General features: G+C 53.5%; 1 protein-coding gene across 3 annotated transcripts; it reads right to left on the reverse strand.

The window, feature by feature from the left end:
• Positions 1-2717: 2717 nt before the first annotated feature.
• LOC137855021 (sterile alpha motif domain-containing protein 12-like) lies at positions 2718-6872 on the reverse strand. Of its 3 annotated transcripts, XM_068679098.1 has the most exons (4): positions 6695-6872; positions 5747-5874; positions 5244-5496; positions 2718-5151 (listed from the first exon to the last, which is right to left on the reverse strand). In XM_068679098.1, exons 1-4 carry the CDS (start codon positions 6738-6740, stop codon positions 5147-5149), a joined length of 432 nt encoding a protein of 143 aa, XP_068535199.1. In that variant the 5' UTR covers positions 6741-6872; the 3' UTR covers positions 2718-5146. The 3 variants fall into 3 exon arrangements, 1 of the variants encoding a protein (XP_068535199.1); XR_011095489.1 differs by lacking the exon at positions 6695-6872 and adding an exon at positions 6478-6615 and having other exon boundaries at positions 2718-5496; XR_011095488.1 differs by lacking the exon at positions 6695-6872 and adding an exon at positions 6193-6319 and having other exon boundaries at positions 2718-5496.
• Between the last annotated feature and the right edge of the window lie 10241 nt (positions 6873-17113).

Raw genomic sequence — 17113 nt, forward strand, 5'->3', positions numbered from 1 at the left:
ACAGAATCACAGAAAATTCTAGTTTGGAAGAGACCTCCAAGATCACCTAGTCCAACCTCTGACCTAACACTAACCAGTCCTCCACTAAACCATACCACCAAGCGCTACATCTGAACGTCTTTTCAAGACCTCCAGGGATGGTGACTTAACCACTTCCCTGGGCAGTCCGTTCCAATGCCTAACAACCCTTTCGGTAAAGAAGTTTTCCCTAATATCCAACCCAAACGTCCCCTAGCCCAATTTCAGCCCATTCCCTCTCATCCTATCATTGGTGTGTGTATATTTGCTGCCATACTTCTGATGCAGCAACTGTTGATAAAATCACAGAATCCCGGAGCGGTTTGAGCTGGCAGGGCCCTCAGAGCCCCCCCAGTGCCACCCCCTGCAAGGTCTTAGCACCCTTTGGTACATGTGTGTGATGTCGGTCTCTGACAGAAGATCTGCAGCTGGTAAGCGGCCTCTCAGTGTCCTGGGGAGCTGTGCCTGATCGTGGGGTGGCCACCACCACGCGGCCCGCTGCTGTGCAGGGAAAGCCCCCAAAAGCTCATGCAGCCATATTTATGGAATAAAGCGGTTGGCTTGTAGTCAGACTACAAAAAATGGGAAAGGCAAGCACAACACTCCTTGCACCCACGACTTCTTTTACTCCCTGATAAATTAGTCTTGGAAGAACCTCCTGCTATTCCCTTGTTAATCACATGATGATGAAATGGCCTCAAGTTGCACCAGGGGACGTTTAGGTTGGATATTAGGGAAAATTTGTTCACTAAAGGGTTGCGAGGCATTGGAAGAGGATGCCCAGGAAAGTGGTTGGGGCACCATCCCTGGAGGTGTTCAAAAGGCGTGTAGAGGTGGCGCTTAGGGACATGGTGTAGTGGTAGACTGCTTAGTGCTAGGTTAACAGATGGACGTGGTGGTCTTGGAGGTCTGTGCCAACCTAAATGAGTCCATGGTCCTGTGAACTGGTTTCCAGGCTGACAAACATCAAAGCACACCACACAACCTGATTCAGGGGGGTTCCAAAGAACAGGCAGGAATCAAGGAAGTTTGTGGCCTGGTCAGGGCCTAGGCCTTTCTTTCTTGGGAGCCCGAGCCAAGCTGCTGTGGGCTAGATCAAGGAGTTGAGTGCATCCATCGCAGTTAACCGTAGGTATTCTTGTTAGTGGTGGTTGGCAGTAATCTGTAATCAGGTAGAGAAGCTTAGGGAATAAAGCCTCGGTGTCCTCATGTATCATGGACTCCTGTGAACCTCCAGCTGCAATTTCCATGCACCCAAGGGTGACACAGGAAAGGTGTTGGGTGGCAGTGCCTGCAGGGTGGTAGGGGACATCCCTTGGCACAGATGTCCCTCCAGACATCTTCCAGTGCTTGTTTTACCACCTCTACCAGGGTGCACTTCCCCAGTTTGGTGCCGCTCAGCCCCAGTTTGGACCTGTTTGCCCTTTGGAGGATGCAGGCCTGAGCAGCTCCAAGGGGCAGGAGAAGGACAGCGGCTCAGCTCTGTGCTGATGTCCCAGGATCCCAGGACTGGAACAGCCGGACAGACTGCCACAATGCCCAGGACATCCCGAATCAACAGCCCCAGGAGGTCATACAGCAGCCAAGAAGAGGAAGCATTGAGTGAGCATCCTCTTGTGCATCCCTCTGGAGCCCATGGTGCTGCAGGAGGTTACCAGCGTGAAAGCAGGGGAGGTAAAGGGATGGATGGGCAGCAGCTGGGGCACACCAGGAGATGTGCTGAAGAAATCCAGATTCTGAAGGAGCAGGGGCAACAGGACAGGGGACACACAGAGAGTGTCATCTGCCTGGATGTCCAGAACAGCCCCAACAGGATCCCTCACCACAATGGCTTAGAAAGGTAAGGCTGGGATAAGAGAGAGGGTCCTAACATGGAAAAGCAGTTACTGAAAAGGGAGAAAGAACAAATGGTGAATTGTCACCATGGAGGGAAGCCTCCGGGGAACACCCCCTGAACGCTCAAGAGAAGATGGGAGCTGTGGTGGTGGCACTGACCGGTAGTAAGGGGCTGCAAACACCGCGCACGGCTGTGGCAGGATGGAAGGAGACCGGCTGCTGAAAGGGCAGACTGCTCTGCAAAGTGATGCACACCCAAAAAGCAGGCTCAGCCTCACACCTCCAGGGATGAATATGACGCCAGCTCCCCAGGCGAGACCTTGGGGTTGTAACAAGCAGGTCCACAATGGCAAAGATGTTTGAGCCAGGGAGCTGGGAAGAAACGTGTCTGCGGGGCAGGGGAAAATGTGCACGTGGCAAGGGTTTGCTGGGCCAGGAGCACACTTGCTGGAAGCATCCTGCTTTGTGAAGCCTGGAGCAGACGGAGCTTTCTCCCACCTGAGTGTGGGAGCAGAAAGGAGCCACCAGCACAAGGAGCTCCTGCCCCTGCAGCACCCCCACCGCCAGCAGGAGCACTGATTCCCACTCTGGGCATTCACATCTTCAACACGCGCTGTTATATGGGCTGTGTCCTCTGCTGGGGTCTGCTGCCCTCAGACTGGAGACTTTGTTTATTCAACATTTCTATGCAAATACCCACTGGGCCCCAGCACCGTTGCTTACTCCTTGGGATCAGACACGTGGGTTCCATCCGGACTTCAGCCCATGGCTCCTTCAGAACAGCAAGCAATAAAACACACACCGCACTTTGCTCCATTGCTGAGGGCACCCAGCTGCTTTTTAAAGCCATAATTTCGCCTGTCTTGTGTTTTTTTTTTTCTTTTTATTGTTCTTTTTTTTTCCTTAATGAAAAGTAGTTTAAGTGTATTAAAAGATCCTCAATTAGATGACAAAACTGCAGGATATGCCAGCGGGCAGGGTTCGGTCTTGGTGCTCCCCCAGCTCTCTCCTGTGGCTCTGCAGCCCCATACCCAACATCTGGCCCTGGTGCTGCAGAGGTCACCTAGCACTGCAGGAAACAAACATGCACACATCGCTGTGAGTTTTGTCTTAAAAAGCCATCATCCTTCCAGCTCCCAAGGAAAACAGGAATAGAAAAAAGAAAGAGATGAACAGAAGGGGAGGGAAAGGAAAACCACTACAAGCTGCAGCTCAGCTGGCTCAGATTGAAATTGGAGCTCTTAATCCACGAAGAAACATCTATACGCAAATCCCCCTGCTGCTATTTTTGCCTTCCTAAAACTAGTGTTAGCCCTAGAGTTGGCAGAGCCATTAGTCATTAAATAAGCAACCAGCTGCTGTGGCCACAGGGCTGTTTCAAGCAGCTTTTTCGCAGGGTGCTGCAGACCAGCAGGGACACGGTGGGGTGGCAGTGAATGGGGATGGGGATTGGGACACCCTCTGGCACCCACGCTCCAGCACAGCCTCCGTTACTAGTGCCAGGCTGCTGCTCACAGGTCAAAGTGGTGAGCAGGTGAATTTGTTCCCCAGTAGTATTTCTGGAGCAGAAGAGAAAAATATCAGTCTTATAAATAAACCCAATAAATGCTCCGAGCTGTGCAAAGACATCAAAGTTGCTCCCAACAAGAAACTCACACCGAGAGCCCCCAGCTCCCCAGTGCCCTGAAGCTCCTGGAGTTTCCAGGGCTCAGGCAGCCCCATGGATGCTCAGAAAAATCCAGGGGTGCTCGGGCAGCCCCAGGGATGCGTGGGCAGTCCTGGTGAAGCTCAGGCAGTCGTAGGGATGCTCCAGAATGCTCCGGCAGCCCCCAGACGATGCTTGGACACAGGCTGCTTGGTGATGCTCAGGCAAATCCAGCGATGCTCTGGCAGCCTCGGGGATGCTCAGGAGCTCTGAGTGTTTGGGCAGCCGGAGAGAAGTGGGCACAGGCACGAGGGGAGTGCCCTGCTGCAGTACCATGCATGCAGACAGCACAGCCGGTGTTGCCTCTGCACATCCTCCCAGGCTGTGCTCTCCAGCAGTTTCTGCGTTCTCCACCCTCCCACGGTGACCAAATACACTTTTCAGTGGAGCAGGGCAGTCCCCAGGCCAGGCAGACCCTCGGGGACATGCGGCCACCCTGCAGCTGCACCACTGCCCTGGTCGCTCCCATTGCTGCGAAAAGGAGCTGCCAGAGCCCCAAAACTGCCACTGCTGAGTTTGGGGCTTCTCCTGGGGGGGTGACAACCCCAAAGGGAGTCTGGTGCTGCCCCCTGGTGAGATTTGGGATTAGGGGAGGTGAGGTTTGGGATTAGGGGAGGTGAGGTTTGGGATTTGGGGAGCCATGCCAGCAGGGACTACAGGAGTAAAAATACAAACGGGTGCAAAACCAGATGGCACAGCATGAAACAAGCTGTGGTCCGTGCAGGGGAATGGCACGACCTGGCCCCAGCCAGTGCTCCACTGCCCTATAAACTCGGGGTCCCCAGCCCCCTGCAAGCCCCGGCCCCCTACAAGCCCCAGCCCCTGCTCTTTGCAGAACAGAATGGGCAAATTGGGAGTGAGCCCCCATCACCCAGTAACTCCCCTGTCACCCACCACGCTGGCACCCTCAGGCTGCCCTGTCTGTGCCCCAGATCCTCAGGGGATCCAAGCACACGAGGGGTGCCAGGACCCCATATGCAGCCCGGCTGCCGTGCATGGGTACAACAGGCTCCCAGCAAGGAGTGGGGACCCTTCTACCTCGTGCCCACAGCCAAGGCTGCCTCTCCTCGCTGTCTGGGAGGCAGCAGGTCCCTCAAGCACAGCCACTCCGGTGGTTTCACAGCTCCAGCCACGTTTATTGAGGCCCTCAGCCCTGCCCTGCTGCTCTGCACACCCTGCCAGCCCCGGGGTCGGAGGCAGAGGGTGCCCCAGCACCTCCTTCGTGGGCTCCCCCATCGATGCGCTGCTCCCGGGCACAGCCAAGGAAGGTGTCACACCTCCGTGTCCCCTCTCTGTATCCCTCACACCCTGGGCTTGCAGCAGGATCTGGTGGCTGGGGACAATCACTGCTGCGTTATTTCCACAGGGCTCCCCACACCCCACAGGGCGCTTTGGCACCTTCTGGGACCCGGTGTCACCCGGCAGCAGGTGGCTCACGGGGCGAGGGGCGAGGGCAGGCTCCTTCTCCTCGCGCAGCCCTGCCTCTCCAGCCAGGTTTGTTTTTTTTTTTTCTGGGGGACACTGTGGCCTCGGGACTCCTTCCAGCACCTATGGCATCACCTCCCTGCTCGCAAGCTCCTGTCCGCGTCACTCTGAGGATAGAGGTGACCACAGTCCACCTGGAGGCACCCCCAGTGTCCTCACGGCCGGTGCCCCCCATGGATGCACTAAGGGGGATGCTCACCCCCGGCAATGCTCAGCAGCTCTTCCAGCTCCTGCTGCAGCCGCAGCCCCAGCAGCTCCCGCAGCAGCTCCCGGCGCCGGCTGTGGGGGGCGACCCCCATGCGCCGCAGGGTCCCCTCGGTCATTCGCAGCAGGGCCCGGCCGCTGACCCCGTGCTCGGCCGCCAGCTGCACCAGGTCCCCGTCCCCGCACCGCGCATCCAGCCAGGCGCACACCTCCGGCACCGACCACTGTGCTGGGGGCCCCTCCGAGACCTGCACCGGGAAGAGAGGGGTGAGCTGGGGTGTCCCCTCACCCCCCCAGCCCATCCCTCCAGCCCCGTGGGGGATACGGGGTCAGGCTGGCTGCTCCATGCCCAAATTCCACCCCTCCCCGAAATGGGACCCTTCTGCCATCCCCGTGCCCATGCTGGTGCCGGTGCTCACATCCCCGTGGGGTCTCCCGTTCGCCCCCGGGGACACTCCAGCCCCCAGCCCCAAGCCCCCAGCCCCTGCCCTTGCTCACCTCGGCCAGTGAACATCCCTCCGACAGAACCTCGGCACCATCCTGCACCTCGGCACCATCCTGCGCATTGGTGTCCATGTGGGGGTCCGGCAGGGCGCGGGGGCAGCTGGGGCTCCCTACAGAGGGGGCTGCAAAAGCTGGGGTGAGCACAGCCCCCTGCACCCCTATTCCACACCATCCCCTGGGGTGTGGTGGCTGCCCTCCCCCAGTGCAGACCCCTCCTGCCCACCCAATTCCCGTCCCCCCAATTGGAACTGGGACAAGGCCCCAGCACCCATCCTGCCGCGTGGGCGCACGGAGCTGGGCACACCCGGGAAGCGAGACCAGCCCCAGCTCCCCACTACCTCCGCAAGCCCCGGGGGGCTCCGGCGTGCCCTGGCACCCCCAAGCCAGCCCAGACCCCTTCCCCAGCCCAACGTTCCCCTCCCCACCACCCTGCAGCTCACAGCTCTGCCCTGGGTCGAGCAGGAACCCACTGCACGGGAAGCAGGAGAGCAAAAGGAACCTTTGCCCGGGCGCTCCCTCTGCAGGCACCCCAACAGCACCCAGGGCTGCCAGGGGCACGGCTGCTGCTCTGCGAGCTCCGATCGTGCTCCCCCTTCCTCTTTGCCCTACCCCAGCCCTGGCTGCACCCTCCCCACACAGCTCCAGGGGTTGGCAAGACCCTAGCCAGAGCCAGACACGAGGTTTTCCAGGGGTCGGAGGAGGGCAGAGCGGGGCAGCATCCTTACCACAACCAGGTCCAGGAGCTCTGCAAAGGCTCCCCCCTCTCCCGTCCCTGTTAGGTGCAGAAGGGGCTCATCGCAGCCCGTCCCACGGGGTAAAAGCCCCCACGCAGATCGACTCGGGGCGCACCGCAGCAGCCTCACCTCCAGCACGAGCGAGCGCCAGAACAGGGCGAGTCCCGAGGATGAGTCACATCCCGAAGGGCTGCAGCCCTGCCCCTACCTGCAACAGTCCCCGCTGCCCTTGCCCCCCTTCCACGCAGCCCCATGGGGGTCCTGGGGCCAGCTCAGTGCCCACGCAGGCAGCGCCAGGCTGGGTAGCAAAGTGAGCACACAGACATCGCTGTCGGGTGGCGATAGGTATCTTTAAAGGCTGCTGAACCCAACACATCCCGCGAAGTAGGAGTGCACCAAGCTATTAAGCAACTTCCAGGGGTGGGGAGAAAAAAAAAAGAAAAAAAAAAGTCTTGTGCATCCAGGTAGACGCAGAGCTGGCAGGACGTTGACGGAGCCCTGGGAACGTGCTCCTACGTGTGTGGGAACGCCGGGGAGTGCAGTGGTGCCGCTTCACACCGTCCTACCCCAATGGGCTGGGAGGCACGGAAAGGAGGGTGGGGATCAGTGCCTGGTCTCCATAGCACCTCTCCCCATCCCCAGACCCCAAAGGGACCTCTGCCCCGTGAAGCTCTTGGTGATGTGGGTGCCCCCAGCTTCCCAAATGTGGGCAGAGGGATGGATTTTCAGCCACTCCGGCTGCCCAGCACGGTCCGACCGCAGCAGAGCCTCCCTCTGCTGGGACACCAGGTCCACAAAGCACACGAGGTGTTTATAGAAAACCAAAGTGCTGCCCCTGCTCCTCAGCTTCCATCCCACCCACAGGCAGCTCAGCACAGAGCAGCAGCATTGCACAAGATTTCCAGCCAGCACGAAGCAGGCAGCACCCGCCGTCCCACCCAGCTCTTATCTCAGCTTTGCCTCCACAATTGCAGGGCTGCTCAGCAGCAGGTGGCTTGCAGAGGCAAGGTTTCTTCCGTACAAGGGAGCCGAAGATTTTTTGCAGGGTGTTTTGGAAGATTTCTGTAGTGCCTGGCATAGCCCAAGCCACCCTCATTGTAATAAAAACATGAAAAGATGAGGGAGGAAAATAACTCAGAACATTAACCAAAAGGGCAGGAACAACAATCTCATGTTCCCAAAATCCTGGGAGAATGAGTCTGCAGAACCGATGTTTGTTTGTCACCAGCTTGTTTCTGCCCAAGTGTTTTTAAAATTCAGAAACAGGGACAGGATAACACCAGACACCAAAAATGTGGAATTAAGGTGCCTCAGAGAAGCAAGGGAGAGGGGGAAAAAAAAACGAACACTAGCCAAACTTTTTTTTCTCTCCTGGTTTATTGTGGCAAACATCAGCGAGACTCAATTCTGAGGCAATTTGCTAGTTCCATGCTGTTCAGACATCGTGCAATCTTCCCCCTTTGAACCAGGTCAGCCACTTGAGTTTAAACCTGCTTCTGAAGTTGTTACTCCCTACAAGGGCACGTTACCCCACATCTCAGCCTGCCGACATTCAGCACTTTGTGGATCTCCTCACCTCTGAGCTTCATTCTTTGTACAGCACTTGGGAATCATTCTTTTTTTTCTTTTCCAGGGAAAAAGAAAATAATAAATCTTGCTTCCTGAAGAATTACAGGAGAAATCAGACTGGTTACAAGGACCTTGGAGACGCTAAGAGCCACATTAACTTTTATTTTCCTCGACCTGGAATACGTCTTAGAGTGCGTTTATTAGCTGAAAATTACCAGCAGTGTAGCTAAAAGGTATTTACAAAGGCCACCAAAAATCCTTCCCAAGAAGGATTGTTTGTATCTTTTTATTAGTGCATTGAAATGGCATTGCCAGGCACAGAATACTCATTGATGAATACTCGTTCAGCAGTCCCTTGTCCCATTACTGAGGGTAGAGCTCCACTAGCATCACGTGCCCCTAGAAATGGAGAGAAAAAGAGAACAGGCACAGAAAGGACTGGGTATTACAGGCAGCAGTCAACAGGAGATGCCCACCTCCCGCCCATACTAAAATAAAGGTGAGGTGGGAGCCCAGAGCTGATTCACGATCAGATTTGCTCTGGCAGCTCCGTGCCAGCACAGGGCTGCTCCAGGTGCCGAGGCAGACCAGCACACCACGCTGCTCCCAAGGCAGCCCCTAAAGCACTCAGCGAGGGGCGAGCCAGGGCCAAGCCCTCGGGTTACCCACAGAACTACCCCCAGGCAGCACAACGCTCAACCAGGGCTCCCATCCCCAGCCTGATGGAAATCAGGAACATTCCATCTCCCACCCATTTTTCTTGTAGTGTGGGTAGTTAGGGTCTGGCGGACGGAAGATGTCACGCTGTATGGAAAGGTGGAGCCCCTCCCTTGATGGACAGTAGCGTGTGGTCTGTGGCGTAAGCAAGCGGAAGTGACGCTGTGGGCCTCGGCTATATAACACCGTGTAACTCGGCAATAAACACTGTTATAAAAGGCTCAGGATTCAAATTAGGATTAAATGAAAAATAGGATTTATTAAAGGAATATAAAGGAATAGAGGTAAGCAAACAGCGCTGGGTGCACCGGGAGTCTCCACTCCACCAGGACGCACACCAGTTACATCAAGCAGCTGATTTTTATGCACCTAGACTAATACATATTCATTACTACTTCTAAAAAAATAGATTATTATAATTAGCTTCCGGGGTCCAGTCCCTCCTACTGGAGCATGCGCATCAGTCTCCTCTGGGGGTCTCTAGGGGTCTTTCATGCTGAAGGCTCGTAGTCTTCCTCTCACCCTTTGTACTTACTCGGCACTATTCCAAGTTTATGGAACACTCTCTGTACACTCTCCACAGGTCTTGTCTCCCAACCGTCCTTCAGCTTCTTTTTTCTTCCTCTTAATCTCTTGGCCCCCCTGGCCAGATACCAAGGATCTCATAACAGTCACCAGCAGTCACCAGTTATTATCAGTTGTTCTGAAACTCCCAAACAGCTTGACGACTCACGAGCAATTAAAACATTCTTTTCCAGCTATTTACAGTCATCTACAGAACATCTATAGCAGTGTTAAATCAATCTCGAAGAAGACAGAAAAAAAAACTGTAACTGTTAGAACTAGAAGACAGGAATAACAAAAGCAAACAGGTTCATAAATTTAAGGAGTGTCTTCTGAAGACGTGATAAATTGACTGGAATGAGGGGGAGACTGGGACACACTGCATCTGTGGTTCAAGAACTAAATTGCCAGTGCAGGGCCCAGAGGTAGACAGGATTCAAACAGAATTGTTCTTTATGGACACAAATTTATGGACACGAATTGGAATTGTTAAAATATTCCTCACAACACCATTTGCCATCCACCACATTGGTGTCTGTGAGCCGATGGACCGAGCGGCCTGGGGTTGGTCGCCGTGCCGTTTCTGAACCAGGTCGCCACTGCCCCTGAAGGCAACAAGTGGTGCCAAAACCCGGGAAAACTCCTGGATTCGGGTGAACGGCGGCCGGAGCGGCAGGACCAGCCCAGCGGGGAGGACGCTTCCGGCCCAACAAGGAAGATGGAAACCCTTGTGAAGGTCGTATCAAAATTACACAAGCAATGGGGTGGGTTAGCTGAGGAAGCCAGGGGCACCACTGGGGATCCAGGGTCTGATGAAATCTGGGCGAGACCACCGCCATATATGCCCCAAGACGGCGCCAAACTAGAAGACGAAGGGTGGGGCGAAGATGCCTCTGGCGGGAGTGGGGAGGAAGTGCTAGATTTAACTAACACGTGCAAATGGTGGAGGAGAACGAGAAAGAGAAGGGTTGTGGGGGCAACCAGGAAGGAGGTAGAAACGTGAGCGAGGGGCAGAGAGCCAATCAGAACGTCCATCCAAAAAATGCTCTTGTGGGGCAAACACCTCGCCAAGAAGAAGGCGGGGAGAGCCACGAGGGAGAGAACGGCCTGCCCACAAGGGTGGTGGGCTCGATGGAAGGGTACTGGCACTCGGAGGTGACTAGTCAGTAGAGTTCCGACTCCGGATCAGATACTGATTCAAATTCGGAGGAGGAGGAAATGGGGACAGATAGAGTCAAAAGCAAAAATATCCCCATCCGAAATAAAGCAGAACCCTGAGGGGGAGAAATTCCTCTCATGGATTGGAGGAAAATTAAGCTTGTGTGCGCCGACTGGGCCCCATTGGCCACACTAGCGTTCCCGGTCCAGGTGACGGACAGGGGACAGAGCGTCCACTCGCCAATAAACCCTAAGAATGTACAAGCGATTGTTAAAGCCATCGCGGATAAAGGGCTTAATTCTGCAATGGTCTCCACCCTCATAGATGGTGTTTTCGAGGGAGATGATATGCTCCCGTTTGATATAAAACAAACTAGTAGACTGATCTTTGACGGGGCAGGGATGATCGTTTTTAAACAAGAATGGGAGGACAACTGTACGAGACAACTGGCCCAAGTAACTGGGGTGGATCACCCACTATATGGCTCTAGCCTGCAGCGGCTAATGGGTACGGACCCAACAATGATCACTCCCCAGGTGCAAGCCCAGGGCCTGCAGGCCCATGAAGTTATGACAACTACTCCTGCGGCCAGAGAAGCTATTCGTACAGCCTCTAGAGTTATTGCCAAACCATCACCATGGTCAACAATAAAACAAAGTGAAAGTGAGAGCTTTTCGCAATTTGTAGATCGTCTCCAGGCAGCGGTTGACTCTTTGTCACTGCCCATGGAGGCAAAAGGCCCAGTCGTAGCAGAATGCCTATGCCAGCAGTGTAATTTGGCAACCAAAGAAATCTTGGGATCACTGCCGGCAGGATTGCGGACATGATTAAACATGTCGCGAAAGAAGAGCACCTAACCTCGATCCAGGTAGCTGTTCGCACCGCAATAGCTAACGTGATGGCATGTTTTAAATGTGGCCAGGCAGGCCACATCATGGCAAATTGCCCTCAGTTGGGGAGTCCGCCAACAGCGCTCCCCCCATGCCAAAACAGACCCAGAAGACTGTGTTGGGCCTGTGGAAAGAAAGGGCACTTCGCCAAGGAATGCAGATCTAAATCCCAGGGAAACGGGAGGGGGAGAGGGCAATTGGGCCGCGCACAGCCCTCTCCCACTTGGGACATGAGGCGGTCCAACTATGCCAACCCCAGATGGGGTGCGGTGTCCCCGAACCCACTGCCCCCTCAAGAGGCGACCAATTTTATGGCTCAACCGACAGTCCAGCCAAACCTGTCCTTATCTCAGGGACAGCAAGGACCACCCTCTGGGGGCAAGACCCCAGGGTGGCCCTGGCAGTAAAGTGTGATAACCCGCCAGTGGTGGGGGGGATCTGTTCCCTTTATGATACCTTAAATGACACCACCATTAGTTTCTCCTTTTTGATTGATACTGGAGCAGACATTACAGTTATCCCTGAGACGAGCTGGCCTCCGAGTTGGAAATTGGAAGATGTCCCCATGGTGGGTGGAGTTGGGGGATTAACCCAAGCTCGCAAGAGCGCTCAATTGGTTGTAATCACGCTCCACACTAAAAAGGGACCGGAGAAAACCATTACTCTCTTCCCACATGTCATGTCAGAAGTCCCTCCCCTGTTGGGAAGGGACGCTTTAGCCCTATTAAAAGCCAGGGTGACAAATTTACCATAAGGGCCACTGCCGCATACCCACTTCCACCGATTAGACTGATGTGGAAATCGTCCGACCCAGTGTGGGTCGAGCAATGACCCCTGTCGAGGCCTCGAATGGGTGCTCTTCTCGAGCTAGTCGACCGTGAACTACAACGAGGTCATATAGAGCCTTCTACTAGCCCATGGAACACTCCAGTTTTTGTAGTACCCAAGCGAACCAGTGAAGAATTTCGCCTCCTCCATGACCTGCGTGAAGTAAACAAGATAATTCAACCAATGGGTCCTGTCCAAATGTTGTTGCCTATGAACTCTATGATACCGGAAGGGCAACCTTGTGCCGTCCTTGATATTAAGGACTGTTTTTTCTCGATACCTCTACATGAAGAAGACAAGGAGCGGTTTGCTTTCTCTGTTGTGTTTCCAAACAGCCAACGCCCCAACTTACGCTTCCAGTGGAAAGTGCTGCCTCAAGGAATGATCAACTCGCCTACTATCTGCCAGATCACGGTGGATCAGGCGCTGGCGCCAGTTCGGCGCAGTGACCCTACCGCGACTATCATCCAATACATGGACGATACCCTGATCGCTGCGCCGTCAGGAAGTCAAGTGGACCAGCTAGTGTCAACAGTCTCAGAAACTCTAAAAACAAACGGGTTTGAAATCGCAAGCGCAAAAATTAAAAAAGGACCATGTGTAAGTTTTTTGGGAGTGGGGATCACAAGTTCTTACATAACCTCCCCCCCCCCCCCAGTCGGGACATCAAAACGTTCCATGATATGCAACAATTAGTGGGATCCTTACAATGGCTCTGCAATATTGTCCTGATTCCTCCCGAAACCATGGCTCCCCTGTACGATCTTTTAAAAGGAAAAAAACCATGGGAGCAAAAGACTCTGACAACAGAAGCAATGAACTCTCTCGATTTTATCAAGCGAAAAGTATCATCAAGCATGCTCGCCAGGTGGAACCCGAATGAACCACTTGATCTGTATGTATACTTCACGGAAAGGGGGAGAGTAGGGGCACTAGCCCAGGGCCCCCTTCAAAAAGTTCAACCAATACAGTGGACAGTCCTAGGAAAACCGTCACGTGCATTCTCTCCAGGAATCGAGTGCCTTGGTAACCTCATCATGAAAGGCCAAAAACTCACCCTAAGACACCTAGGTATCGAACCCGCCACGATATATCTACCCTTTTGTAAACAGCTGCTACTGCAATCAGTAGTGATGTCGGAATCTCTAGCCATAGCCCTTGCCAGATTTCGCAGAGAAGTTCAATACGCTATTAAGCCCCCTTGGGCTCAAATGCTGAAAATTGTCAACATCGACCTCCAACGGAAGATCATGGACTGGCCCCAATGGGGACCAACGGTCTTCACAGGTGCATCCTCAGCAACCTCAACCGCAGCAGCGGTATGGCAATCGGAAGGAGAATGACACAGCATTAAAATGAACGATCGTGCGCTTTCAGTCCAGCAATTAGAAGCGACGGCCGTAGTACTAGCCTGTGGACTGTTCCCAATGGAACACCTCAACATAGTGACCGATTCAATGTTCGTAGCCAAACTTTGCTTGGCCATGTCGGGGCCCGGCGTGTCAACATCCACGGTCGCTCTAATGCTAGAAGAAGCACTTTTCTCCCGAAAAGGCACTATATCGGTCACCCACGTCAACAGCCACAACCCAATCAAAGGGTTTTACCAAATCAGTAACCACAAAGCAGACACCGCTGCAAAAAGATTATGGACACTAAAAGATGCCCGCTAGCTACATGAGTCCCTCCACACTGGAGCTAAAGCGCTAGCTAAGAGATGTGGGATTTCGACCACCAACACAAAACACATACTAGCTACGTGTCCCCACTGTCAAAAAGCACCACTATGGTCCAGTGGAGTCAACCCCAGAGGTCTCAAAGCCTCTGAGGTGTGGCAGACAGATTTTATGCTCTTTCAGTTGCTGAGACCTCGAGTGTGGCTAGCGGTAACCGTAGACGTATATAGTGGGGTGATCGTAGCCACACAACACCTTAAGGCCGACTCCAAAGCAACCATCCAACATTGGCTGACAGCCATGGCGTGGCTTGGCGTCCCTAATCAGATCAAAACGGACAATGGTTCGAATTTTGTGTCCAAATCAGCCCAGGCATTCGCTCAGAAATGGGGTATTACTCCAATATCCCGTATAATAGTACAGGACAAGCCATAGTTGAACGAGTGAATCAAACTCTGAAATCTAAGTTAGAGGTATTAGCAAAAGCAGAAGGTTTTACCACCACCGTTCCCTCAGGAGACCAAGCACACTTGCTAGCGACCACTTTGTTAGCACTAAATCAATTCCCCAGGGGAGAGGAGGTGAATAGCCCCATCCAAAAACATTGGGCCACTCGAGCGCTAGATGAAGGCCTGTCAGTTATAGTTAGAAACGAGCTGGGAGAACGGGAACAAGGGTGGAAATTAGTTCTGACAGGGCGAGGGTATGCTGCAGTCAAAAAAGATGGCAGGGTCAAATGGTGTCCGCTTAAGTCCATCAAACCGGACCTTCAGAATAAAACTAATGAAAACTGTGAGTTTCTGTTCACAGGAATGGATCATCGGATGCCCCTGCAATCGGTATACCCCTATGACAAGAGAAGCCAATAAGTCGGCAAGCGTCCTGTCTATGCCTGAGAGTTCCACACTGGCAGAATCCAGACAACAGCGAAGTGGCCTCCGCTGGGGGGGGGGGGGGGGGAGGGTTCCTTTTTGTGATCTTTGGACTTTGTATACTAAATAATTTTGTGTCGTTTGTTGGAAGCCGGTTAGAGAAAGTTGGCATTGTGTTGGTAGAACACCAACAACTACTTTAAGAGTGTATTTACTCAGGGTTATCCCCAGTTATCCCTAGTTATCCCAAGTTACACCCCACTATTACCAGTTACCTCCTAGTTTTCTCCTGGTTATTGTGCCTTATGTTTTTTGTTAAAGTTATGATGTCTACCTCTTAAGATTGTTATAAAGTATAAAACTGAGACGGGAGCAGAACTGTTTTTTAGATTGTTATATTTTAGCTAATTTGGTTGTGCATAGGGAGGGGGGAAATGTGGGTGGTTAGGGTCTGGTGGCTGGAAGATGTCGCGCTGTACGGAAAGGTGGAGCCCCTCCCTTGATGGGCAGCAGCGCGTAGTCTGTGGCGTAAGCAAGCGGAAGTGACGTTGTGGGCATCAGCTGTATAACACCATGTGACTCGACAATAAACGCCATTTGCCATCCACCACATTGGTGTCTGTGAGCTGATGGACCGAGCGGCATGGGGTTGGTCGCCGTGCCGCTCCTGAACCAGGTCGCCACTGCCCCCTGAAGGCAACACCGGAGAGGGCTGCTCCTCCGTCCCCTACCCCCGAGCAGAGCCCATTTCCCCTGTGCGAAATGCCCTGCTGCCCTCCTGGCATCTCGCAGCCCAGTAGGATATGGGTGAAACAGCAAGCAGGAGGCCGCCAAGGGGTCTCCGCATGTGGCCCCTACCCTGCCCAGTGCATGTCAGCAGAGACCTACCTGCCCTCCCTGGTGCTCCGCAGCTCCAGTAGCGTCTCAGCCGAGCTCCCGCACCATCTCAGCGCAGCCCCTTGTGGTGGTTTTACTCAGGTGGGCAGCCGAGCTCCACCACAACCGCTCTCTCACTCCCCCTCTCCTCAAAAAGGAAGGGGGAGAAAATACAACACAGAGAACTCGAGGTTTGAGATGAGAAAGGTTTAATTAAAGGGAAAGGGAATGGGGAGGAAAAACAGAAACAAAAGAAACAATCAGTCCGCGCGGAAGCACAGAGAGAGGAAAAATTATTCTCTACTTCCCATCAGCAAGCGGTGTTCGGCCACGTCCTGGGAAGCACGGCCTCAAACGCGTAGCGGTTGTTCAGGAGGAACAGCCCCCTCCCCCACGAGAGGCCCCCCTTTTATTGCCGAGTGTGACATCAGGTGTTATGGAATATCCCTTTGGTTGGTTTAGGTCAGCTGCCCCGGCAATGTCCCCTCCCCATCACTTGCCCACCCCCAGCCTGCTGGCTCTTGGGGGCTTGGAAGGAGTCCTGATGCTGTGCCAGCACTACGCAGCAATAGACACAACACTGGAGTGATATCAATGCTGTTCCAGCTACGAGTGCAGAGCACAGCGCTGTGCGGGCTGCTGCAGGGAAAAGGTGACTCCAGCTCAGACAGACCCAACACATCATAGAAGGAGATAAGCTTGGTTTCATAACCTCCCCTGGCACCGAGGTCAAGCTCACAGGCCTTTAGTTCCCTGTGTCCTCCTTACGACTCTTCTTATAGATAGCCATCACATTTGCAAGTCTCCAGTCATCTGCGACATCTCCAGTTGACCAGGACCGCTGATACATGATGGAAATTGGCTCAGCAATCACATCTGCTAGTTCCCTCAGCACACTCAGGTGGATCCCATCTGGCCCCATGGACTTGTGACAGTCCAGGTGGAGCAGTAGGTCTCTTACTCTTTCTATCTGAACATATGTATATAAAGCAAGTGAGCTGTTTGGGGATGTCAAATACACTCACACACACACTTGAGCCATAGAACAAAACAACAAAGAATTTCTTAATGAGTTAGCTTGTTAAAATTAATGAGTTAATGAGTTAGCATTGTTATACCAACAATGCCTTTTTCAAATCAGACCAACCTAACAGTTTTTAGTCCTAACACATGCCACCGCATGGTCTGAGAGTGGAACAGGCTGGTACTCACCTACACATGGTACATGGTTTTGATACAGCATGGTGTCAAAATAGAGATGCTATGAAACTGCGTAAAAAGGATAGCAAGCATGGGCTACAACATGCAGCACAGGCAGATGCAGTGAGAACTAACAAAGTGTAGAGTGATCACTTTTGTAACCAAGGCCACCCCCAACGCCAGGACAAGCTGTTCCACAACAGACCAAACAACTTACACATGCCACCGCGTGGTCCACTGTTGGAAGAGATCGATATTCCACAATCCGTACTACAC

The sequence above is a fragment of the Anas acuta genome, chromosome 3 (genome assembly GCF_963932015.1).
Source record: "Anas acuta chromosome 3, bAnaAcu1.1, whole genome shotgun sequence".
Lineage (NCBI taxonomy): Eukaryota > Metazoa > Chordata > Aves > Anseriformes > Anatidae > Anas > Anas acuta.